This window comes from Ochlerotatus camptorhynchus, unplaced genomic scaffold, assembly GCF_037179485.1.
Source record: "Ochlerotatus camptorhynchus isolate MF236.1 unplaced genomic scaffold, CSIRO-AGI_Acam_v1.1 ptg000611l, whole genome shotgun sequence".
Taxonomy (NCBI): domain Eukaryota; kingdom Metazoa; phylum Arthropoda; class Insecta; order Diptera; family Culicidae; genus Ochlerotatus; species Ochlerotatus camptorhynchus.
The window spans coordinates 108,593-136,287 of NW_027041091.1; the positions used below are offsets into that span (position 1 = coordinate 108,593).

A 27,695-nucleotide genomic window follows, 5' to 3' on the forward strand; every position below is an offset into this window, starting at 1 on the left:
CGTTCAGCTGTTCTGATTTCGTTAAAATTTATTGAACACGGAACAAAATCTTAGTGTGTTTTGTCTTAAATGTAAGGCAAACCGGGGCAAGTTGAAAAACGTGGGAAGTGGAGACGGTACGTATATCTCTTAGCGGAAGTGAATATTCACTGAAATAATTGTGGCATTGTGTACTCAGTGATTATTCACTTCCGCTAAATTTAAACAATATTTTCATATGTACTTAATGAACCAGAATCCCTTGAATTACATTTTTGCTGTATTTTGTTTGAATCGGAGTCGGAATCGGATATTTTCAAATCAGAGGAGTCTTAGTCCACTCTCCACAGCCTCACTGTGTGTGTGTGGCAATTTTGGATCAAATCAGAGAGGGTCGATGCAATCAGTTCGGTCCATTCATATGGTATCCCTAATGACAAATTACCATAAACAAACGATAATCCAAAAACTGTTCCACAAATTGTCTGGATGATACCCCGATCTTAACGACGTGAATCATAATCATATAAATTTTATTAGGGATGACTCTTATTGCTTACTTGGTTCAGCGAAAGGTAATGGGTTTTCTGGAAACGGCATCTATTTATGTTTAATTTAATTTATTATGACAAGATTTTGTTTTGCTTGAATTTAGCAAGAGTCGTTACTGATCGACTGGGAAAAAGGTATGAGTGGGAAATGGCTTTTCAGTCTCGACAAGATCAAAATACTGCTGTTCTATTTTTGACTAGACTGAAAAGCCATTTCCAACAACCAAATTCCAACTCTAGTAATAATCTTCAATGTTTCCTTATTTTTCATAGTACAATAATAATCATCGTTTTCAACATTGATTATGTTTTACCAATATAAGATCTGCAATTGAAACCGTGCGATTCGCCACCTGATGGTTGAGTTGAGGTTGCACGATCAACCAACACCAGCGACCATCTGCAGCTGTACATCCGCGGTGAGCCCGGTGAGAGGAGAAGCCAAGACCTCACCTTCCGAAGCATCGTTGAGTTTGTCGCTAGCTGCCGAGTGGTTCGGTCGTCTTTCTCTCGAGTCAAAGTAGACTCACGCGAGCGCATAAGATTTTCATCTGCAGTGCAAAAAAAAAAAAACATCGATAGGCTGTTTTGTGTGTCCCTCTAATTATCAACCGACGGGTAATAGTTTAATCATCTTTGCTCCCTAGGGAGAGTGTGTTAATTGAAACTAGTTGCCGTGTTCCCGGCTAGTTTAGTGAGTCTTTGCGCGACACTCGCGACTAAATACGGAGAAGAAAGTGTTGTGTACGTTGTTTGCTTGTTTCGAATTGCGGGGTTCGTTGATCCGTGCAGTTTGTGCAAGGAAGAGAGCTGTTTAAACTTTGCGTACGGGGTTGGGTCTTTAGGCTGGTGCTTGGTATTTTACGATTGAGCTGAGACGAAACTTCAAGAAATATTGAAAATGCGAATGCATGGACTGGATCAGCTCAAAAGAATATGTGTGTTAATTTGCGACAAGTAGTTGACCCACAGGTGCGCTTGATTCGCAGTAATGTTGCACATGTCGAAATTCGTGACAGAGTGTGGCATGATCAGTTGACCGAGTGATGATGAGAGTGGATACAGTGTCGTGTGTGTTTTTTTCTTCTTCAGCTCATTTCACGTTTTAATGGAATTTCAATCACTCTGAGACTGTCTGGGCAATTATTTACCCTCCGTCAGGGATGAATCGCTCTTTTGAGCATCGTTCATTTTTTGAATATGGAAAGCTAACGGTAAGTCCAATTAAACTTTCAGTTAATCCATCTTAAAATAAATAAATTTTCGCTCCGTGGAGTCACACTCTGTGTCTCCACTGAAGATGAACCCGAGTGCGCACTCTAGTTAATCTTCAGTGAAATCACGGACTGTGACTCAAAGGTGCGAATTTTGATCGGTATAATAAAAGCTTTAATTTATCTATTTTAAGACGGATTAAACGAAACTTTAATTGAGCTTATCGTTAGCTTCCATATTAAAAAGTAATGAACAATGCTCCGAAAAGCGTTCCATCCCTGCCCTCTGTTTATGTCCGGTGGATGGACCGCTTGACGCACTGACTGACTGACGGACGACGTTGCTAAACTGTCTGTGGGAAATTTTAGCGACGAGGAGAAAGTGTCCTACGCCTATATCATATTGACGGAAGATAATGATTTTTGTGAGCTCACGTTAAACTCCGGTGACGTTGGTGTGGTTTCAATTTCGAAGGCGGAGAAATCATGATGGACAGTAATTTCTGGAAGATTGACAGCTACATTACCTTACACGGATTGAATGAAAGTGATGTTTTTTAGCCAGCGCGGATAAGTGATAAATGAATGAATGGTTCAAAAGTGGTGACCTTGTGAGCAGCGATGATTCGCGTGCTTTTGGTGTTATTGGGATTATTTAAGTAGGATATTGGGTGCATTGGATTTTCGATAAGTTTATTTCTCTTTCTACTGTATTCTGACTCCTGGCCTCACCCTTGGGGTCCTTGGTCTATTTTTTTTTACTGTGGGACCCCTGTGGGATCAATTTTCAAATACTAGCACTAGACCTGTTCATTGTAACAGAGTGATTTTATTGAAGTTTGACTTAGTTTCATGCTTGAAGATATCTTAAAAAGTGAAGAATTTTAAAGTATTTGTTCTACGAACTTTTCACCCATATGATGTAAAAATGTGCAGTCTACGGCATAATGTTCCGTATACTGTTCTAGAAATTTCGTTCAAACATAGTTTTCGTGTAGATTCCATAGATTGAGGGATAAAAATCTAAAAGAGGCCGTTATAGCTAAAATTCACAAGACAACAGAGCCAATAAAAGTTTCAATTAGATTGACAGAACATAGTTCAACATTGCTTTTCAATGACTACCGATGACTGTTTTTTATTGATGGATGATTTTTTTTAGAAATATGAATCCTCAGTAGACGTTTATTTTATCAAAGGCAAGTGTCACTCGAGGCATCCAAAATGGAAGATGTGGAAATAGCTATACTCCCTCGAGTTTGTGTGGTAAGACCGCATTTTGAAAGAAATTGTCTACCATCCGCAAGGCGAGTTCTTCTGGTATTTTTTTTTGCGCTACCATAGTAAAGAACAAAAAAATGTACCCCAGAGTTGCGCTATAGTTCCTAAGAAAATAACAGCAATTTATAAAATAACGAACATTTTGGATGGCTCGAGTGACACTTGCCATTGAAAAAAAACACGTCTACTGAGGATTCATGTTTCTAGAAGAATCATCTATTGATGAAACAGTCATCGATCGCCATTGAAAAGCAATGCAACTATGTTCTGTCAATCTAATTGAACCTTTTATTGGCTCTGTTGTCTTGTGAACTTTAGCTATAACGGCCTCTTTTCTGATTTTTACCTCTCAATCAATGGAATCTACACGAAAACTATGTTTGAATGAAATTTCTAGAACGAATTTCCGTAGACTGCACATTTTTACATCATATGGGTGAAAAGTTCGTAGAACAAATACTTTAAAATTCTTCACTTTTGACGTAGGACTACGTCTGTGATTTCTATAAGGGGGTACACTTTGTGAAAACTGGAACATGTCACGGTGTCTCTGGTAGAACAACATTAATAAAAAAAATCAGTATCGCTAAAACACTCACCAAACGAAAGCTTATGCTCTCCCCTTTCAAATGAGACTAACCTCGAAATGTTCTATCGGGGGGTCTAGAATTTTTTTTGTATGAATTACGGTTGAAAATTATCAAAAATCATCCTTTTCAAAGGATGGTTTGAAAAAAATCAGTGGAACTTATGATTTGGATACAATTTGATCGTAGCAGGTCATGACTCTAAAAGCCTATCTGTCATATGCATTCTGCGCACGTGGTATTGTGAACCAACTGGTATTTGTTTCTTGTGAAAAAGTGAACTTTTGTTGTTTTGTGTCATCGTTTTGATTTGATGAAAAAAGGTATGGCTCTATCTAATTAAAAAATATTCAAACGTTTATCTATATACACATATAATTCTGACAGCAAAACTTAAACATGAAACCGAAAAGTCACGAAGAAAATCGTTTGGTGGTGTGCATACTGTGCTTGAAGAAGCTGCATCTTCAACCACTATCAACAAAGGTGGTTGATATTATCGAACAACACTTTCTTCACGATGTTAGATCGATAGGTTGGCATTATCCTACAAAAATTTGTCGAGCATGTTCGTTTACAGTTTATTCGAATAGTAATCAGAATAATTCTGATAATACCACGCTGTACAAGTATAAGTACAATTTAAAACTTGCCACTCGAAGCGCTGATATTTGCGCATGCGAGATATGCATTGCTGCAAGAGTGACAATTTCACCTAAATCCAAGGGGAAACGTGGCAGACCCAGCTTCTCGGGTAATGCGAAAAAAAAAGTGCCAGTTGAATTTGTGTCCATATTGCTATTCGGAAATGGCAAAAGGTAAACGACATACATGTACGAAGACTGTAGCGAAGCGCAATTTGCTCGGGATTGTCCAGAACGCTCAAGATGCTGGAGACCCTGTCGTTGCGAAGTATATGAGGGACAAACCCACGGATGGAGATGGTCAGGTAAAGCTCTCTAATCTACACGGACTACCATCCAGCTGGAAATCCACTACTTCTGGTATTCAGGTGAAAAGGAAACCACATCTGTCTGCTGACGATTTGTTTTTGATAAAAAGACTTGCGATTTGAGTACCAGACGGACATTACAACTGAACACCTGTCTAAGGGGCTTAGACATCGAAATCGCCCACAACGTCTCTTCCAAAATAACAATCCTAAACCAATCACTCCAGCGTTTTTTCGAGGTAGCTGAATTACCATTCTATTTGAACGATAGTGAAGAAATGGTTTTGAAGCCAGTGGTCTATTGTAACGACGTGCAAGGATTGGTAGAGCATGTTATATCGAAAAGAGGCGTTGATTTGACAAGCTCGTTCTGTAAAATCGGTGTTGACGGAGGGGGCGGTTCTTTTAAAGTGACTCTGTCCATTATCGAAAGATCTCAAACCACGAACTCCAAGTTGAATGAAACACGAGGCCATTGCAAGGATACTGGTGTAAAAATGCTATTACTGTTAGCAGTTGCTCCTGGAGTCCCCGAGAAATATGCTAATATCGCAAATATATGGAGTACTCTCTTGCACCTGAACAATTTCAAGTTCTTTGTTGCCGGGGATTTGAAGATTGTCAACCTCCTTAGTGGAATAATGGGACACAGCTCGACATTTCCTTGTCCTTATTGCACCGCACCGAAGAATAATCTATGCAATACAGCTGCACAGCCTCGAACTCTCGGACATATTCGTGAGATGTCAGCGGCATGGAAAAGCCGGTCCGCAAATAAACTGGCGAGAAACTTTTTCAATTGTATTGATGAGCCATTGCTGTGCGGATCATCTGACGACCAAATCATAACCCTCTGTCCACCGCCTTCCTTACACATTACGCTTGGAATTATAAATGCAATCTACAAGAAGGTGGAATCCATTGATTCAGACACTGCTATGGATTGGGCAAGTATCAGTAGCTGCCAACGTCACAGCAAATACGGATTCATCGGACGGAATTGCCACAAACTGCTGCAAAATCGACATGTTTTGCAATCTGATGGAACCTTGAAGTTGCTAAGAACTGCAAGTAATCTTATCGTTATTTCAATTATCGTTTTATAATGCTAATTATATTGCAGGTACTCGATCAATTTGATCTTGTCTACAAGGGTTGTTTTCAAGAAAATCTATGTGAAGATTACGTAGAAAAGGTTGAGAACTTTTCTAGGACGTGGATTGCAGCCAGCTTACCCAATAGCTTCAAATTCCATGTTTTGCGGTACCATGTCCCAGAATTTTGTAAAATCACTGGAAGTGGTTTGAGCAAATATGGGGAGCAAGCCAGTGACACTGTACATTTCGATTTTCAAATTGTTTGGAATCGTGTCAAGGCCCCAGAAACCTCTGAAGTATATGATCGGCAGCTTCTTCGTGCTGTAGTGATGTACAATAGTGGACATTTGTAAACTGTTAATTATTTTTAGTTATATTTTAAACAATCCTTGTTCACAATTGAATTCAATGAATAAAAATTAATATTAACTAAAACATTCCTTTTTTAAGATCACGAATAAAAAAAAAATTTAAATATTTGTCATGGCTACCTAGATAACCGTAGAAATGGCTAATGCGATATCCATAAGATTCAAATCCCAAAGGATACATTTTTAAATGTAATGTTTTGAAAAAAATGTTCTAGACCCGATAGAACATTTCGAGGTTAGTCTCATTTGAAAGGGGAGAGCATAAGCTTTCGTTTGGTGCGTATTTTAGCGATACTGATTTTTTTTTATTAATGTTTTCTACCAGAGACACCGTGTGTAACACAATTATGAAAGATTTTGAATATTAATAACTCAGCTGCCCCTGGACCAATTTCAATAATTTTATCAACAATCGATCAGAAATATTTTGACGCTTCAATAGCAATTCTTTCGACTGATGATTTTCCACAAGAAACTATTGAAAAAGTGGTAAGGTCAAGCATTATCCAATGTACAAGTAAAAAGTGATAATTTTATCACTGTTTTAATGTAATAAACGTTCTTCCCAAACCCAGCCGTCATAATCGAGTATCACTTGGTTGCACATCATTCTACTTTAACCTGAAAAGATATACATAAAAGAGCGCTGCTGTCTAGCCTCAACTCATTTTCGCTTCGGACAACGTGGTGAACAGGTAGCAGAAGCATCAATAGCAGCAATAGGAAGATGGTGGCAGGTTAAGTAGTCCACTCTTCTACCTAACAAGCAACAATGACTGGTCGTGGCAAAGGAGGCGCCACGCGTCATCGCAAAGATCTTCGTGATAACCGCCATCGGTCGTCTGGCTCGCCGTGGTGGTGTCAAACGTATCTCCGGACTGATCTACGAGAAAACACGAGATGTGCTGAATGATTCTGGAAAATGTGATCCGTGCATAATTTTTGCTGAAAATGTTAGGTTGCAATTTTTTGCGCTTTGGCAGATAATAAAGTAAAAAAAATGTTGATTTTTTTTCTTTTTTTTTCCAACAATATCCTTAAAATTTGAAGCTTAAACCAGTGTGTTTCTTCACAGAAGTTATTTATATAATGTATTTGCATAATAGAAAAATATAAAATTATATGGTTGTAAGCCAAAAAACAGAAACAGAAAGAAAAACCCATATTTTCAACATTTTTTTCTTTAACTCAATATAACTTGGAACCAGTAGGCTGTGGAAATTTTACGTTTTGAAAAGAGTTGTTTCCTTTGTCAAGATAAACAACTTTGCCCAAGACATCAAGTCTCGAAAACTTCAGTGAAAGAAGTTAGTTTGTGGTGCCATCTTTGCGGAAGAGTTTTGAACTACATATTTGTTTATGTCAATAGATAGTCCTCATTATTATGAGAAACTTTGACCAAGACACTAAGTCCCGGAAATGCTTCGTTTCGGAGCTATTAATTTTGCTCCTTTGAAATCATTCCTGGCCCAGTGTGCTATGGCCAAATTACCCCTTTAGTCTGTTATTTGAAAATAACATCTTCAACTATAGAAATTTCGATTAAGTTTTTTGTGATTAATGGGTTATTTGGGCGCTTTCATAACTTTAAAACTCTAAAGTACCGCGTAGCATTGTTAGATTTTTGAAATATATTTTAAATATGTTTTACAGAAATGAATGTTTTTCAAATTTTTTAATCAAGTACCGAGGATCTTAGAGTCAGTTCTTTAGTAATATGGTTAACTGTAATTATTGCATTTGCACTACATTTTAGTCTAGTGACCGAAAATCAATATTTTTATTTGGGGTTACTTTGGTATTGCTCGATGAATGTAGAAAAACATGCGCGAAAATCAAACAATTTAGTTCAAGAAATATGAAACTTTGAGTGGGTATATAATCAGAAAACATCATAAAATTTCGCATCACAGCAACATATGGAGGTGCGAAGCCGAAAAGCTACTGTCATAAGCATGAGCATGACTATGATTGACCGCCCACGGTTGCTACTCTGTTATTACCAAACCAGCTGTAATTACACAGAGAACCAATAGACGATGCTAGCAATCTTCCTAAATGTGTAAAAACTGGTGATCTCGAATTAGGCAATACCAGCGCCAGCCGCGCCTGAACGCAGGTCAAGAAAGGAATGTGTTGACGTGACACTCGCTTTGATGGAAGCCGAGGAGTCCTCTGCACTTCCACGAGGAATCACAGGGATGTTGGGTAAGAGGGTTGGGTTTGCAGCAGGGTTCGTTTTGGTAAACGATAAGCTGAATTGATGTCCTAACGATCATATAACGCGAAGGAGCTTGGGATTGAACCCACGGTCTTCTGCTCAGTAAGCAAAAACGTTTACCCCTAGACAGACGAGCTCCTTTTTAATCATCGAGTTGCTGTTATTACCATGTAGTCATGTTAACAAATAAAACGATTGACGAATCTTGAATGTGGATGGGCTTGAGATTAGACTCATGATGTTCTGCTTAGTAAGCAAAACCGGTAGTTCTAAGGCGACGATTGTTTAATATGAGTAAATGAGTATTATTGTACAAATTACAGTACATTGTAGAAGTTACCTCATTATTCTAAAGCCGAAAAGCTGCTGTCAAGCAAAACAAAAACAAAAAGGAAACATCCGGCTCGATTTGGTAGAAGAACTTGATCCGCCTGACCAAATACTCCAGATCCGGCAAATTATACGTACCCTGCACGTCCTCTGATACTCATCGCAGCGATCTCATTCTCATCGCTCAACAATCTGCCACTAGATGAAACTACGAACCAACCACTGGATTCCCAAGGCCCCGTTCTGCTGCGAGCGGACATCCTCACACTTCTGGTGCTTTCTGAATGATCGTGATGTGGTTAGCTTTCTGCGATACACCATCTGGATTCTTCTGCAGCCGTCGACGGAAGTGTTTGTTGAAGATTAACATAACTACTTTAAAGAAGAATTTCATCCAGAAGGATAAAAATTGTTTTGTTGTTTTATTTGTTATTCTTTTAACTGTTATTTATTATATTCTGAGCATGTTTCGTTCTTCAGTTATATGCCGGTGATTGCCCGCAACGATTTCTCGTTCTCCTCGGTGGAACCGTTTTCTACACAAACTCTGGAATTCACGTCGTTTCAATAGCCGGTCTGAACAATGCTATTTTGTTTACAAGCAAGACTTATGCCTTATATGTGAAGGGGGTAAACGGAGTAAGCCAAGAGGTAAAGAGGCAAAAAATCGATGCACGTTGATTTAATTTTGAAGTACATTGAGTTACTCACGAGTTACTCGTTGCAAAAAAGGAACTCAGAGTAAAGCTGTCTTACCCCTTGGTATGATTCAATTGTTATTAGCGAACGATGGAAGTCAAAAGTGACAGTTACCTTATATCGAGGTATACCTGTAAATCGGAAACACATTTCATAAGTAATTTTTTGAGTGCCTTTTCAAACAGGCAAAAAACAAGAAAATTGTGTTTTATAAAACTTTGGTTTTTTGAATGCCGATTTTGGACTTATTTGGTGGAATTGCGTTGGAAATTAAGGCGGTTGTAAATCGTTTAAAAATGTTGGGTACCGTAAAACTGGGTAACATTGATAGTATATTCTAAATAATTTTTACAGCGATGAATGTTTTTCAAATTTTATATTTTTAAAATAAGTACTGAAGACCCAAGAGTCAATTCGTTAGTAATATGTTAAACGAAAATTAAAGCATTTGCACTATTTTTTTTAGTTTTGTGACCGATCTTCAGTTTTTTGATTTGGGGTTACTTTGATAATGCTAGATGAATGTAGAAAAAATAGGTGAAACTCAAAAAATTTAGTTCTTTAAATATGAAACTTTGAATGCTTATATAATCAGAAAACATCATAAGCATTGAAATTCAGAATCAGAAAACATACAACATTGAATTTGTGATGGCTATATCAGTAATACATTTCATAAGTGTTGGTTTGAGTGATTTTCAAACAGGTCAAAATCACGAAAATTGTTTTTTTTTTATTTATAACACATACTATATAAAAACTATATACGATATCAACGGAAATACTCTAAACTACAATATGGAACTAATATTTCAAATTTGGAAAAAGCGCAGCGAGTAAATTTAATCTTTACATTATACTATCAAAGTTACCCGCATTATCAAAGATATCCCGTTTTACGGTACTAGACAATCATGCAAATTTGTTTGTGACATTTTAAAGAAGTTTTTCATTTTTTAAGGAAATTTTGGCCTTACGTATGTAATTTAATATTTGTGGGCTACGTGCTGATGGAAATTCTCCAAGTGGGTCGCAATTAGTGATGCACCAAAAAGTGCTATTCGGCCAGGTATTCGGCGCTTACACTGAAACGTTATCTTATATTCAATCTTTTCGCTTCTAAGAAGTAGCCGACAAGGTGTTTGAGTACCATTTCTAGAGTGCAAAGCCCAAGTAGCCCAAATACTATGGCGGCCGAATATTTGGGGCAGCACTAGTCGCAATCGACAAAAGTTTGAGAGCCACTGATGTGGAATATTCTATTATCTCATGATTTGTTCTCAAGTTTTCAGTCCTGAATTACATTTCCTGAATCACAAATTTTTAATTTCTGTCAAGCTCCAGGCTTTGTTACCATCCTATTACGCAGTTGCACAGATCTTTAATAACAATTTAAATGCGCAATTTCCAGATACTCACCAGCAGCTCTCTCTATCCGATGTGGGTCGAACCTAGAATATTATAGCCACTTCTTGATTCTTTTTCTAAATACAAGTCACCAACCTAAGTTTCAACAATTTTATACATCTTCATCGATTACAAAGTCGATGTACTAGGCACGTGCACTACCGTTGGGGCCACTCAGCTTCACTGCTACACCGCCGATGTACCACTTCTCCGCCTCTGCTCCCGTTCTCCAACTCCCACTTTCCGGCCATTCTTCCTTGTTTTTTCGTTTTTCGGCGTCGGTATTCGCCGAAGCCCCATGCCGGGGATTACGTTCTTGCCTACAACACCCGGTTGCCTTTTCTTCTCCGGACTGAGTTCACACTTTGGGCAAGGCTGTGTTCCCAAGATCTGACTGCCTATCACTTTTCACGGTAAACGTCGCACCAAGTCACTCGACCAGTCCTCCGTACTGACAACGGTCGTTTACGGTACGGAATGCGACTGCGTCACCAGCGACACACGCGAATTTATAACTCGACTCTATAATGTCCACGGAACCATGTTCTACCGGTGTAATCGTACCCCCGGTTTTTTTTGGGTTCTCGCCTGACGGTATTCGTGACACGTACACGTACAACGTACATTTTTTTTTCTATATTTAATACCTTGATATCATAGTATGGCATCAACTTATGGGATCTGGAAAATTTACCCAAGGTCTGTAAACACTCGATCTCTTTCAAAGAATGCTTCAAAGTTTGGGAGTCTTCAGTTTTAAAAATTGTCTCTTGCGTTAAATTTTGCTCTTGGCTCATGGCCTGGACGTTGAGATCTCAAAACTTTCTATGAAGCCCAATATCTTAAAAATTTAACAAAACTCAAGATTTTGGATTGTTTTCTGCTATTTTTTTACGTGGAACTACGTCTGTAATTTCTATATGGGGGTACACTTTGTGAAAACCAAAAATGGAACATGCAACAGAATTATGAAAGATTTTGAACATTAATGACTCAGCAGCCCCTGGACCAATTTCAATAATTTCATCGCCAATCGATCAGAAATATTTCTACGCATCAATAGCAATGCTTCTGACTGATGATTTTCCACAAAAAACTATTGAAAAAGTGGCAATGTCAAGCATTGTCCAATGTACAAATAAAAAGTGATAGATGAATCACTTTTTTCATGAAATAAACGTTCTTCGCAAACCCAGTCGTCATAATCGAGTACCACTTGGTTGCACATCATTCTGATTTAACCTGAAAAGATATAAAGGAGCGCCGCTGTCTAACCTCAACTCCTTAAAAGCAAAATGTAAGCTATTACAATGTAAAACTAAAATCAATCAGTAACTTGTTCAGATATAATCACCAAAGATGAAGAGCTTTCGGGCTAAATCAATTGAAATGTACAATAATTGTAAACCACAAGCCAATAAGTAAATAAACAAACATTTTAGTAGTAGTAGTAGCCTCAACTTATTTTCGCTTCGGACGGCGTGGTGAGCAGGCAGCTGAAGCAGCAATATCAGCACTTGGAGGGTGGTGGCAGGTTAGGTAGTCCACTCTTCTACCCCACAAGCAACAATGACTGGTCGTGGCAAAGGAGGAAAAGGTCTTGGTAAAGGCCTCCTCGCCAAGCGTCATCGCAAGGTTCTTCGTGATAGCCGCCATCCGTCGTTTGGCTCGCCGGGGCGGTGTCACGAGGTGTGCTTAAGGTGTTCCTGGAAAATGTGATCCGTGATGCTGTCTGAACACGCCAAGCATAATCAGCCATGGATGTTGTCTACGCTTTGAGGCGACAGACGCATCCTGTATGGTTTCAGAGGTTAAGTCATCACCAGCTTTGGCAACAAAACGGCCCTTTTCAGAGCCAACAAGCTTATTACAGTTAAGAGTTGGAATAGAATTTATCTGTGCCTGTTTGTCCATATTCAGAACCACACGCCCCCAACGACCACACACAATTCTCTCCAGAGTTGTAATCTTCTAACCAAACTTGGAAGCAGAGGTGCAAGTGAAAATCTTTGATCTTTGAAAAAAAAAATAATAATAATACTACAAATTTGGTACGCCTGCAATAAAAAACGGAAACAGTTAAGATTATAGATGATCGATCAATTACAAGAACTTAATGCTCTTCACATTTCTTCCGTTCACTTGTGGTCCTACGTCAAGCTTTCGTTCGTGCCCCTAGGCACAGACCCTTCTACTTTTTATAAGGATTTTATTTATTTGTCTGAACGAGTTCACTGGAGCCGATTTTTGCGCGGCAGATAAGTACGTTAGTGAATGTCCACTAGACTGATGCAAAGATTGACTTTTTCGCTCCACAGTGCTTAAATGGTTTCAAATCGGGTCCTGATTAGCCTCCCAAAGTTACAACTCATTTGGTTAGAAACAGACTTCGCACAAGCCATTTGAAGTTTACATGTAAATTACTATGGAAAATCTCAACTTTTTGTTCATTGCCTTCTAGTCTTTTTCCATATTGAGCTGCAAAACAGTTCAATAGCCATTCTTATAGAAAATTTTCTCAGCTACAACTTTGAAGAAGATCGTTTCTATGTAAAACGAGACAGGAAAAAATTATTAATTATTTAAGAGATTGGTAAACTTATGACATGATCAAGCAGCTGCTCTGTAGGCAACACTGTATTTTGCAGTGTGACATCAGTGCTGAGATTTGTCATTGTCATTGACAGACTTTCGCGCGATATTGACAAAATTGTTCGTCACATAGTCACTGACAGACTTGATCCTCAAAAAAACCTTCGTCAAAATCTCATTCATTTTTTCGTCAATGACAAAGGTTCACCTGGTAACAAAAAGTGTAATTTAGTACATTCTGTGTCACATTATTGTTATCCAAGTAGCTCAGGACGTAGATACTTGTTCACTAAAATGGATCCATGTAATTGTTTTGCTCAAGTCATTTAATTTTGTTACAAATTTAGCTAATAAACAAATCTGCACATGTTCGTCACTGACACCATTTTCATTGACAATTGACATGGTTTGCCTTGACTATGACTGTAAGCTAAAATGAGTGACCAAAACAGAATTGTCAATATAACCGTGTACTGTCGAGATTTTGCAGCACTGTGTGACATAGTAGCCATGATTTTTGTGTCCTATTCAACGCCCCAGAAACACCAATGTTGCCTGCTGAGCAGTTGAGCAGCTTTGATAACTTTCGATTCTTGCATTTAATCAAAAAGTGGTCTTCAAGAAAGTTGTAGCTGGAACAATTTCCTACAAGTACAGTTGAAAGTTTTTGAAGCAGACAGATATGGTGAATTATTAGATAGACATGAACAAAAATCTTGGTTTTACCATAGTAATTCCCATACAAACTTCAAATGGTTTGTGCCATCTCAGTTTCTCCCCAAATGGGTTCACATTTTGAGAGGTTAGTCAGGATCCGATTTGGAATCGTTTAAGTATTGTGGAGCGAAAATTTCAAATTTTGCATCACTCTAATGTCCACGGTTCATACATACTAATCCACTGTTCGGTAATTTTCAAACTAAGGAACTGTTAGGTGAAAGATTAAACATTAAAAAAAAGGTTAAAAAATAGAAAATTTATTCCAAACTTTTACAGGATTTGTTCTGTTAACCCCATTTAATGATAAAGCATGTAATTTGTCAATTTTATTGATCAAGTTTAACGGTCATAACAACGGTTCAGCTGTTTAAATACCCGATGAAATTCAACCGACTTGGATGATCTGAATCCAGTGTTTGCAGTGTGATTCAACAGTATATCGTATATATACATTATTAAAAACTTGAAAACCGTCCACTGATTCTCACTTTATGTCAACTCACCGTCACCGCTGATGGTTACCACTGTCAACAGCATCCAATTCGCTGCCAACTACAGGTTTACATGACTGATCCAGGCTGAATGGCGCAGCGAGCCAAAACTTGCTTTATTGGCACTACCCAGGTTGAAGTTTCCATGTGCACCCCCCCCCCCCCCTCCAACCGTGCACATGCATATTCAGAACTGTTTTTTAATTGCAATTTCAGTTTTATTTGCTACCCGTCGTTTGTTTATGCTCATGTTGATTTTCGCTTTTCTTCACGTTTTCCGACCAGATCCCCCTTTGGTGTGGTCTGGTATGAGTGGATTCCAATTTTTTCAATGTTCATTTTTATACTGTACTTTCGGTGTGTTCATTTTTTTTGTGCTTCACATTCCAATTCATAGTGATATATATTTCTCGCTTCATTGTCAGTGTCCCATCAATTTACAAGTGTAATTTATGGAATTAAATTGCAGAATGGCTTTTTTTCGTTATTGGGAAACATTCGTCTACCTATATAAAACAGAATTAATTCCGCTGTTATGCTTCAAAATCAGTTTATCCCGATTGATGCTGAGCGATTAAAGTATATCATAGCAATTGTTGCCATGTAAATTTCTTCATTCGAAGTGTCAGCTCGTGCGTGGTAAATTTCGTTGACGTTAAACAATATTTACAGAGCCGTAAATCATAGTGGACATTCGACATATAAAATCCTGTAATGATTAATTAGTGTCCCGATACCGTAAATCCAGCGTGTGACTATCAATTGAACCGCGCATGAAGTGAACCAGAACCAGATTAAACATGTGATAGGATCCCACCGCACAACCCAATCATGCGATAAGCCACGGCTGAAGAGACAGAAGATCAAAAAAATATTAATAATAACATAATGCTGGTGAAAAGTATGCGAAAATTAAATGTGAATCAGCACGAATTAATTGCATTACCGAGGGCGGTGACATCCGTGCTGGTGGTGACAGTTACCGCCCTGCTGCCGATGATGGTGCTGCTCCGGAATGGCTGTCAAGCGGCGCCTTCACTCGCAGCCAAATCCTGGCCGGTGATGAAAAATTATGACATCTGGGGTCCGCCGGCCGAACAGGTCTCGCGGGATGCAGATTTATCATTGTCATCTTCATCGTCGTATTCATCCGCCGCTTCGTCGCCGCATTCCGGCCAAAACCTACGCAATGGGACCGGCTTTCGGCGAAGTCGAATGTTCGGAGTGGACGGATTGTTGGAAAACGACGTTTTCGATTTGGACCAGAGCAATGACTTTGCTGCAGCTAATCGGACCAGCGGGCGAAGAGCCAAGGGTGAGTATCGAACTTTTGTTCTATTTGATGCAAATTTTCATTCCGGCTAATCTGATAATCTTACATCGACTAGCACTTTAACAGTGCAACTTTTTACGACTATGGCTTCGCCTCCCGGTTTATTTCCCATCACCTGATGGTGCTGTGTAATCGTCGTAAAATATTTCACTCCCAATTTTCCACATCCATCCTTCAATCGCGCATCTTCGCCAACCGTTAGGTTTCCCATGCAGCTGCGAGCGTTCGTTGATCAGCTATATCTCCGTGCCCTGGGTGGTGGAAAATGCATATTTTATGTTGCTTCAACGTGGTGGTTTTTGATGCTGTTACAATTTCCCAGTCACATCGACAGTGGTGGTGATGAACCGTAGTAGCGAAATGAAGCTGGTAGTCAAAAAGCAAACGAATATAGCAGATTTGGAGTGCGAGGGGGTAGCCTGGGCAAAGAAAGCTTCGGAGCTGCGTTAGCGGATTTAATACGTATTACATCATGACGGCGACGACGTTGCGGTACGCTGCAAGGTGTGTCTATCAAATACCTCCCTATCACCAACGGTGTAGATTTAGAAAATGCTCATTTCATGTAAGCTTGAAGGATTTGAAGGTTTATTGAAAATGCTTAAAACGGCATGAACAGCATGAATGGTATGAATAGCTTTTTGGAGTGGGTTGAATAACTTCCTTTTAATGCCGTTATTGGTGGTTATCTTTCGACAGATACAGTACTGGTAATAATAAAGTAATCACCGTAATTGTTATGCTTCTTCCAAGTACTTCAAAGTGCTGTAACTTTTCATTATGTGTATCAATATATCAAGAACTTTGTCTGCTGGTGGATCCAATATTCAACATTTATTGAATCACATTTTAGCTTGAACGGTAGAGTTTGTAAGAAGTTTGAGTACGTATAGTAAAATGATTATAATTTAAATACCGTCAAACGGGGTGAAGTTGATCACTACTATCGCTTTAAATTTACAATTTTGTTGAAAAGATAAAATATGTAACATTTAATTGTTCCTCAAAATCCGATCATAATCAACATTTATTCTAGAGCTTTGTTCGGCTAAATCCGAGGAGGGCGACTGTATCTAAGATGCAGCAAAAATTTCGCTAAGATGCACGCAAGCTTAGTAGATAAAAAAAAAGATTGATGGATATTTGGAACATTGTCTGCAAAATGTTGGAGAGCGATGTGATTAGATGGATTTAGATGCAAGTGATGAAAAAAGATTTATCGTAGATTGGTTCAATAACGTGAAATTTGCTGACCTACCAAAATTGTGATTTGGATGTGTCGCACCCCAGGTTAAAAATTTTCTTTTTTATTCTTCTTCTTCTTCGTCCTCTTTGCATTTCAAGGTTATTAGCATATTGCGTGCTCACAACTTTGTGCTCCAGATGCACTTCCACAGTTATTAATTGAGAGCTTTCGAGCATATACCATTTTTGCATTAGTATAGTTGTGTGGCAAGTACAATCACACACTTTATGCCCAGGGAAGTCGCGAAATTTTCCAACCCGAAAAATTCCTAGGCCGGATCGGGAATCAAACCCAGCCACATCCAGCATGATCTTGATTTGTACTTGCGCCTTTACCGACTGAGCTAAGGGAGGCCACTTATATGGCCTAATTTGATATCGCTGAATCTGAATCTGGAACCAGATTTCGTTAAAATGAACGAGTTTGTATTATAAAAATTACTGTATGTGAAAAATTTATGTTATTGCCTATATTTAGGCGTATTTGTTTAAAAAATTTTGCGATAAAATATGCAGTAAAAACTACAACAATTGTTGATATTTTAGCACCAAATTCTTCTTCAGCGAACACAATTCAAGTATTAATGCAATCTTCTGAATATTTCACTACTCCTCAAATTTCAAGCTCAAAACTTTAGCAATATGGCTTTAATATTTGATCCAGCACTTCAGTGTCACTTGAGTTACCATGCGTGATAATGTTTGCACCATTGAGCAATGTCAAAATTCAAAAAAATCTCAAAAATTTCGTTTTCGAGTTTTTTTTTTTATTTATTCAGAGGGGGGTGTTTCTCAGAGTCTAAACCTATGTTAATCATCGATCAAGTTTTCACTTGCTGCAATTACGGCCTCCACACGCTTCCGGAATGCACGGCAGGTTCTAATAATGTAGTCTGGATCCATTTCTCTCCAGGTACGGGTCAATGTTTGTCTGAGGCTTGCTGTACTCGGGTGGTGTTTAGAACAGGCCTTGGCCTTCATGACGCGCCATATTGAGTAATCCAGCGGATTAAGATAGGGGCTGGATGGTGGCCACATATCCTTCGCCCAGAACGGAAGATGTTCCTGCAACCAGTTCTGAGTGCGGTTCGAGGTGTGGCACGGAGCCCCATCTTGTTGAAATACAACATTTGGCTTCGGACCGTACTGTTCTTTGATCCACGGAAGAAGATACTTACTTAAAATCCCGATGTAGACCTCCGTGTTGACCTTGTCGCCTTCTGGAATGAACACCGGGTCCATTTTTTGCCATCAGAAGCCACCAATCCAAACACCATAACGCTAGCAGGATGCTTGGTCAGATACACGTTCTTGTGCTGGTCGGCCACGTCTTCCGGAAGAGAACTAATATACCGGTTGGCTCTGAAATTTGATACGGGATCGACGGTAAACATCCTCTCATCGGTGAACAGGATTGCCGGATTTTTTCGCTAAACGAAGTTCAAGATTTTCTTGCATCGTTCGACTCGTAGCTCCCGGATGCGGTTGGTAATTATGTGAGTTTTTTCCGTGCCCTCGCCCCGCAATCTTCCTTTACGATTTTCCGTGCCGTAAAGTCACTGATCCCATGTTCCTTTGCCATTTTCCTTATTGAACGCACTGGATTCACCCGAATCTTCCTTTTGATAGCAGCGATAACCCTCGGAGTCCGAACTGACCTCGGACGACCTGTGGCCACCTTCGCGGATAGTTGTCCTTTCTTTTCTCGGTCTAAAACCCTTTTGACGGCCCACCGGGACACTACCACGGCGATTGAAATGTCTTTTTGCGACATTTGCGCGTGAGATAAATCACTAATTCGCTGCCACTTCGTCATGGTGCAACTGTCAAACTAAGTAAATCATTTTCTTTTATACACAGCCTACTACGGTATGAGCTATAGGATATGTGCATGCAAAGAAAACCAAGGCATTGTATGCACAGGTGAAACGGGAACCTTATTTGTATGATGGTGCAAACATTATCACGCATACGGTAGTCTACAAGTTGTAGACGAAATTTTCGTTTCTGGTCAGAGTTAGCACACTATAACGGAATTAAAAGTAAATTACTCAGTGCACTCTAAAAACTGTTCATTAGGGTGAGTAAAATTAACAAACTCCTACTCCCTACAGGTCTTTCGATTTGTATTTAGGTACACAACAACTGTGTCAAATTTGAACGAATATGGTTAAGATCTGGATTTGTATGGGGAAATTGTCCAAAACTGTTCAATTGCGAGTCAAAATTTAAAAACTCACTCACTTTTGACCAAACGTTAGACTTAGATTGAGAACAAATTCATTGAAGACGGCGAAACGATTCGAGGAAAAACGAAAGCACCATGGCAACAGTACACAAAAAATTTTACTTTTGCAGACAGGTTGAATCGATTTATGCTCCTTGACGTACTTGTTATGTATAGTTTTCTCAATCTAAGTCCCATGTTTGATAAAAATGGAGCGATTTTTGAATTTTTACATGCAGTTGAACCGTTTCGGGCCATTTCCCATACAAATTTTAAAACATTCTTGCAAATCCAGATCGTAGTCGATTCCAATCAAATTTGGCACAGTTGCTGGGGATTTCAAAACGAACAGAAAGAGCTGTGAAGAGCCTGTGGCTGTGACCCACCATATAAAGTTGACTCACCCTACTGTTGATATATCAATTAATCATATTACTATGCTTCTGCGTTGATCTCGACTATTTGAATATAATTTATGTGTTTTTAAAACGGATAGATCTAAGGATTTAGTAGCTAGTGGCATCTTGTGTTCTCCCAAGTTGTTAGCTCCCTATCTGTCTACCTCCAGGTCTGTCTTTTTCGTCAGTTTGTCGCTTAGTTCGAGATCAAGAGCACATTGCTCTCCAAACCTACCCTGCCATCCATTTGTTTCAATTTGCTACCCCTAACCTCGAGATAGCCGCGAGTAATCGGCCCCCGCTTTAGCAACGTTAGTTTTAAGTAATGGGAAAACTAAACGCACAATAAAAAAAGAAGAAAAAAATGCTTGTGCGTTAATTTTCCTTCAGATGTCACTGCTGTTCTTAATGGGACATCTATCAGAAATTACCCATACACTTAGTTCCGTTAATTGTTAACAGAGGGCAGTGCGGTTAAAAAATACCTCTATATACGGGTCATTCCGCGTCAACTGGTCACACAAAATTGCAAAAGTGAAATTGACCTCTTCCGATTTGGACTAAATTTGGAAGGAATGTTCATTTTCGATATTTCCGGGGTGCATTTTCCATTTTCGATATTTTTTAGAAAGCGCTACTTTCTGTTGTTCATATCTCCGGAACAAATAAAGCGACAAGCTGGTAGGTATTATCTTTATAACGAAATTAAACAAGGAATCAAAATCTGCGACCTTTGTTTCTGTACAGTGGTGCCATTTTTTTTAATTTTCGTTTGAAAACTTTAAATGCAGTTTCTCATAATACATGTCATTTAATTTTCAATTTAAGGACACCTATTAATGCGACACATTTGCATAGTTTCTGAGATATTGTATTTTGAATGAATCAAAGTCATAAATTATGAGAGCTGTTTTTTTCTTTTCCTCTTAATAAGATTCATTCACATGACCTTCTGTGTTAAATCATCTTTGATGGTAAAAATATGGATGATAAAACCAAGAACAGTTTTTATGCAGTGTTGAAAAATTTAAATATTATTTAGTGGATGAAAACTTTACACTAGTAGTCATTTTAACGAATTGCATTATCGTACCGATAAGTTGAAGCGTACTTAACATCTATTAATTGATTTCTCATGCCCAAACATGAGTTAAGACTTTCCAATACATAAAATACTGTATACAGAAATAACAATTTACTTATTTTTCTTCTTTAGGCTTGCACTTCGTGATGATTTCTTCTCATTATTATTCGAATCTACTTGCTTTGCACGTTTCGTTGCCGCAAATCTAAAAGCTGAACCATGACACCAGAAATAGTTTTCATAATAATACATGGCACCAGAAATAGTTTTCATAATAATGGTATCAATACCAGAAGGAGTTGCTGCATGCATACTACGTATACTGAGAATAGATACAGCTGATGCAAAACGGTGTGACAGTATTTATTTTTCTTCAGAACAGATCTCATACGACACAATTCTGCATTGCTCAGTCATAAAGCTCGTTTGGCGTCTGAATAGTGGCTCCTTGTAAACTAGCTCGCGTTGCCAATCTCTTCAAAGCTCTTCCCAATCCGTCGCTCCTGTCCTCCTTTTTTTTTATATATTCTGCCCTAAAACTACATCCGAAGTCCCTCCTATTTTACATATTCTGCTCACAACATAATTTATTAGTCCCGCCCCTAACATGATGCCATTTTTTATGTATGGAGTGGGGCAGAAAAAACATTTTGCGCAGAATATGTGAATAAGGAGGGACTTCGGATGTTAATCAAAATGGATATATAGAGGTACTAGACATGTTTTGCAGTGTGTTGGCATATTGAGAAATTTAGCTCTTATTATTTTTCTTATTCTTCTTCTTTTTTGCATTTCAAGCTTATTGCATATCGCAAATTAGCTTATTGCGTGCTCTCAACTTAGTGTTCTAGATGCACTTCCACAGTTATTAATTGAGAGCTTTCGATGCCTGTACCATTTTTGCATTGATATGATTGTGTGGCAAGTCCAATCATACTTCTATGCCCAGGGAAGTCGAGAAATTTTCCGACCCGAAAAATTCCTAGACCGGACCGGGAATTGAACCCAGCCACCTCCAGCATGGTCTTTCTTTGTAGCTGCACCTTTACCGACTGAGCTAAGGGAGGCCCCGTGATAGCGAATTTTCTCTCTCAATTTTGAATTTTTTGGTTCTCTGGGGACTGGTAGTAAACCAGGTAAAACTGCATGGAGAAAAAATATTTTTATTTAATTTTAGCTTATTTAACAATAATTTCCGGGAAAAACTGAACGACAAAGTCCCTAACTAATTTATTTAGGTTGTCGTTCACTTGTTTTGACCTGCATATGCACCGAAAGCAAGTTATTCCCACTTCTGTCAATTTGTATATGGGGATTTTTATAACTTTCTACCAGCGGAACAGTGCCATCTCTGTGGACAATGGTCGGACGATATGATAAATTGACTATATTCGACGAAAAAAAAAGCACTTTAAAAAGTGCCAAAAGTAGGAGACTTCTCGAGAAATTTGAAATTGAAAAATTAGAATAATTAAACTATTCTTTTTTCTGGATCACCCTATGTCAATGCTGAAATATGCGACGCCTCTGGTGTAGTGGTAAACGTGAATACCTCTCACCCCAAAGGGCTTGAATTCAATCCCAGTCGGCGTCGCCGGAATTTTCTGAGGCATAAAATCTCTGATCACGCCTACCTTTGGAAGGGAAGTAAAGCCGTTGGTCCCCGGTCTATGAGTTGATGGGTCGATAGGTAGGGTCCAGGTGTGGGAGATGCCATTCTGGCGTCGGTAGTATTGGTACTCAGTACAGAAAACTAGATCGACGGAAAACCAATCAAGGAAAATAAAAATAAAACTCTGAAACAAAAAAATCTTTGACAAAGTAGCTTGAAATTAACTTTGTCGAAAATCATATGTCCTTATACTACTAGAAAGTTAGATTCAAATTATTAATTAATGGATCCCCTAATTTTTTGCAAAGGCCAAAAAATTGAGTTTTTTTGTGCATAACAGAACACCAGTGGTGATTTTGGTCTGGGGGTTTTGTAAAAATAACGTGATAAAACATTTTTTTTATTGGAATACGTTAATTTCACCAAAAATCACGTAGTCCAATCCTAGGGAAGCTAGTTCGATTTCCTGGGAAACAGCTATAAAAGGCATGCCAAATATACATTTTCATTAAAGAAAGCCCACACCAACCAGGAAACCATTTCCGGGAAATTCACTTAGTGCAGTCAATAAATTTCGAGAAATTTCGAGTGGATGCTGATGGAAACTTTTTGGACTGGTTAGAAAGTACTGCCAGAGAAGACAGAAACACTCCAGGAAAAAGTTCTAAGAAACTTCGGAAGCTGAGGACTCTGTCGGGATAAACATCGGGAGTCGGAATAAACATTCAAAGAAGTGCTAGAGGAAGTCAGCAGATACTTCCGAGACAAGATTTCTAGGGAAACTCTGTGGTAGCTGCCAGGAGAAATTGTAAGGATCGCTCGGTGTCAGTCAGAATACATTGTCAGAGCAGGCATCAAAAGAAAAAAAAAAAAACAAAAAAAAATGATGATGATCAGAGTTGTTTGGAAAATGCTATACTAATATCAACATGAAGGTTTAGTGTGATAATTTATTAACTAAAGAAAGTTCTGAAGAGGAAAGGTTGATAGTTCCGCTAGAGTATGGTAGTGTGAAAATAGAATAGAATTTGAGATTAATGCGACAGTACTAGTCAAACGCACACTCCTTTACCTAACTCATACATTATTGGATGAGGGGACTTCAAATCCATAGGCACGTTTGACTTCCTCATATACTGTCTGCGGCTGTGGAATAGTTCTAGTAACGTTTATCACTACCTAAAGCCTCACGTTGCCAAAAGCATTTCCAGGCGATGATTTGGTTATGATACAATTCTTCTTTACCCAATTATTGTGTTGGTAATTTCGTCATGACCAATAAAGTATTCATCTCAGAGAGAAACCAGTAGGGTGGTGTTGCGTGCTGTACCATCATCAGCATTGTTTTATTCAGTAGAAACATTCAGAATAAGTCAGAAGAACCTACCCGGGGATGTCGTAAAAAGCATCCTATATCCGCGGAAAGATGGAAGAAAGTTGCGAGAAAATCTTATAGTAACAACATAAAATTTCTGGAGTAGTCTTAAACCACTTTCAGGGAAATACAGGGAGAAAAAAAAACTTTCAGGTTAAGTTAAAAAAAAAAACTTCCGGAGGAAGTTTGAAAAAAAAACTTTCGGGGGGTGTCTCATGAATTTCAAATTAAATCAGAATAAACCGCAGCAGGTAGTTAAAAGAAACTTCTGAAGGAACTTAGAAAAAATGGAAAAAGTTGAAAATCAAATCCTTGTGAAGTCAAAAAAAAACTCTAGATGGAATTCCAACACAGCTTCCGGGATTAAGTAAAGTCTTTTAATTAAAGGGATAAATTTATTTATAAATGTTTGGATACTATGCTATACCAGAAGTTTATGACTGTATCAAAATTAAAAAAAAAAACCCAAAAAATATTAAGGGATATTCAATTAACTTCATTTCAGCATAAATCATCCTCAACTGATTTTTTTTTATACATTATAGTCACTTTACCGCTCTGGTCATTCGTGACTTATCCGGGAGTTAGATTTGAACTCGTGACTTTGGCGTGAGAGGTATGGATGCTAACCACTACGCCGGGGTCGGTCCTAACTGAAAAAAAAATCAGCATTTTAAATTCTTCACTATTTGAAAACTTATTTTCCTGCATTTTGAGATAGCTAATGCCAATTTTCATCGAGAAATTGAAGAAACTAATTTCTAATCGATATTTGTTATAGGATAAAACTAAAAGTGATCCATAGCAAAAATCTCTCAAATTGATTCACATTCTGTACATATGAAAAGTGTAAAAGTTGACCCACACGAGATTAAAGAGATAATTTTATGTTTGGAAAGGTGGTGGAACCCTATCTCCTTTCTATTCCCGTGCCGAAGAACAAACTTTTGAAACTGCAGACAAAATAACTAGGATTTTTGTCTTCTAAAATTCCCAAGCTAGACCAATGTGCATTGTTCCAAGCGCCTGGAGAGATCCAGGTATTGGTTATAAAGACCTTTTATCTTTTTTTTATTCAAAATCTTGAACATGAAGAACTAATTCACCATTTACATAGTTGAATATACTAATTTCAAATAACAGACTAAAGCCCTTTGGAGAGGGATGATGAGGGGTGTCCCCCCCGCCACCAGGAGGGACAAACTGATTTGTACCTTCGCAAAAGTTGTCTAGCTCGCTTTCTACTCTCTATATGCAATTTTCACACTGCCGTACTCTTAACGGAACTATCAATTCTATACTTTCATCTCCTCATCTATCGTATAAAAATTACCACTTTAGTCTGTTATTTGAAATTAGCATCTTCAACTATGTAAATCGTTGACTTCACGCAGAAGTCACACAAAACATATAGTCAAAGTCACCATTTACGTCAAATTATTTGCGAAATCCTAGTGCCGAAACGATCCCCGGTTCTCCCAATAACAACGCATCACAAATGATAAACGTAAGTCATTCTAAATGGGTGCTTTCTACAGCGAAAAATTGCTTTCTCAAAACTCAATTTCCAACTGCCATCACTCACCAGGATTCATGGTAATTAATTGTAAATTTTCCGTTTCCCTTTCTACTCTGCAGTGCTCAACTTTTTGCCGGTCCCAGTGGATGACGAGTGCCTTTCGGACGACGGACTTCGCACCGGCCAGTGCCTCAACAAATACGAGTGTCGCATCCAAGGTGGCTCAGCGCGGGGCCAATGTGCGCTTGGTTTTGGTGTTTGCTGCATATGTAAGGCTTACTTAATTCCACCCCCACTTCACCACTTCACGGAGGAAGGGAGACCGAGAAACGACTCTTTTATTTTTTTTGTTTATTTATTCATTTTATTGTCAAACTTTGGTCAAGCTAATTTGCAAAAAAACTTTTCCCTTCTCCCTATCTTTTCTCATTTAGTTACGGCCACATGCGACCAGGAGATGGGTAACAACATTACGTACTTTATATCACCCAGCTTCCCGGCGTTGCTGTCCCGGACCATGTCAGTGTGCAAGCTGAAGATCAAGCTGATGAGCGACGAAATAACCCAACTGAAATTCGATTTCATCCATTTTGCATTGGTAATTGAGCGTAATTAGATTCATTGTCACTACCGTTCCCGGATGCCCGTTGAACCTGTTGAATGTTATGACCGTGTCTGTTTATTTGGTTTTCATTCCGCAGGGACAACCGAATCGACGAACGGGAATTTGCGATGGGGACGTGTTTAAACTAATTGGCGGAGTGTTGCCGTTTGACCTGTGCGGTCAAAACGGTGGCCAGCACCTGTTCTACGATCTTAACCCAAAGAGCCGGGCGGACGAGAAGATTGAACTGTTGATGAACTTTTCGCCGCGGTCCTTCACGCAGAGACTGTGGGAAATCAAGATTACACAGATACCGTTCAGCCAGCGGGCTCCGAGCGGATGTATGCAGTATTATACGGGACTGGAAGGAATCATCCAAACGTTCAATTTCGCCGATAATGGACGGCATTTAGCGAATCACAATTACCGAGCGTGTATTCGACAGGAAAAGGGAATGTGTTCCGTGGCTTACGAGCCTTGCGATGATCAATCTTTTCGAATAGGTAATCCTTTGTCGAACGGAGGAGGAAGTAATTCACCAGGTGGTTTCCCAGGTGGTTCATCCGGAAGCCCAGGTGGACTAGCCGGGCCAGGTGGATCTGCTGGGCCAGGAGGAACGGGAACGTTTTCTGATCCAGCCCTCGCCAACGACCCACTAGCTCCGGCAGCAGATATCCCTGTAGATGGGGGTGATACAGTTCCAGCCGCCTCGGACGTCGATGATGCGGGACCAGGGTTGTTCGATACACCGGCGGATGATGCAGTGGCTGCAGATGAACCGGCCTTGGCAGATCCGGTCGCCGACGAATCAGTAGCCGACGAATCAGTAGCCGATGAACCAGCAGCCGATGAACCACAGGCGGACGAGCCGGACGCTGCGGATGAAGGTTCCGGTGGGGGTGGAGGTGGATTCTTCGATAGCTTCTTCCCGTCGTTCTTTTCGCGAAGCATTTTCGAGACGTATCGGAACTTCGATGGATCCCATCGCCAGGGTCGGCAGTTTGGTGGCTATTCGAGGCAGTTTATCTCCAACTGTAGGGATCGGATAACGCTTCCCTGTATTGTGGAGGATTTCATAGGGGCTGGTATGGGTGATTTGCCTAGTTGCATTCCGGTGCACTGTGGAAACTCGCTGTGCCCGTTCGGGGTGTCCCCGTGCCGGTTGGAAACTTCCGTTACACCGTTCGGGTTGGGGATACATTTTGGAGAAGGTATGGATAAGGGCAGTCCGGAGGACAACATCGGGGCTTGTTTGAGGTACAATCAGCTTCCGTGTTCAGAGTAAATCTTAGATGTTAGGAGGTTTAAGACGGAGTGATAGAGAATAATGGTATGTTCGAGAATATTTATTAGATGCGAGTGTATGCCAGTAAAACATGTGAAAACAAAACCTGGATTGTGTTTTTAGTGCGAGATCCGAAAATACCGTGTAGTATGTAGTAGCTGCGTAGTATGTAAATGGAAATAAATTTTTGGATCTTGGAATTATAAAATCAATGCCATCAACTTATTATGTTCTATGAGTGCTCTAAGTTTTGAGTAGTCCTGTGGGTCACAACCGTCACAACACCATGCCACCACCAATGGAAGTTTTAATAGGATTAGTAATTTCCATTTCAGTCCACTGCCTTAATTGCTTATCCTTGACTGAAACGCATATTGCGTCTACAATGTGCAGACTTTGTCAGTGTCTCTTCAGTCGAGTATTAGTACAAGGCACTGAAGAAGCCTGCATATTGTAGATGAAATACGCGTATCTGTCCAGGGTAAGCAATTAAAGTAGTGAAATTAAATGGAAGTTACTGA

General features: G+C 39.2%; 1 protein-coding gene across 1 annotated transcript; it reads left to right on the forward strand.

Moving 5' to 3' along the window:
- Positions 1-1,098: 1,098 nt before the first annotated feature.
- Positions 1,099-27,174, forward strand: LOC135714110 (uncharacterized). The gene is made up of 5 exons (XM_065237382.1): positions 1,099-1,148; positions 15,272-15,807; positions 25,405-25,554; positions 25,720-25,883; positions 25,987-27,174. Exons 2-5 carry the CDS (start codon positions 15,381-15,383, stop codon positions 27,172-27,174), a joined length of 1,929 nt encoding a protein of 642 aa, XP_065093454.1. The 5' UTR covers positions 1,099-1,148; positions 15,272-15,380.
- Positions 27,175-27,695: the final 521 nt, after the last annotated feature.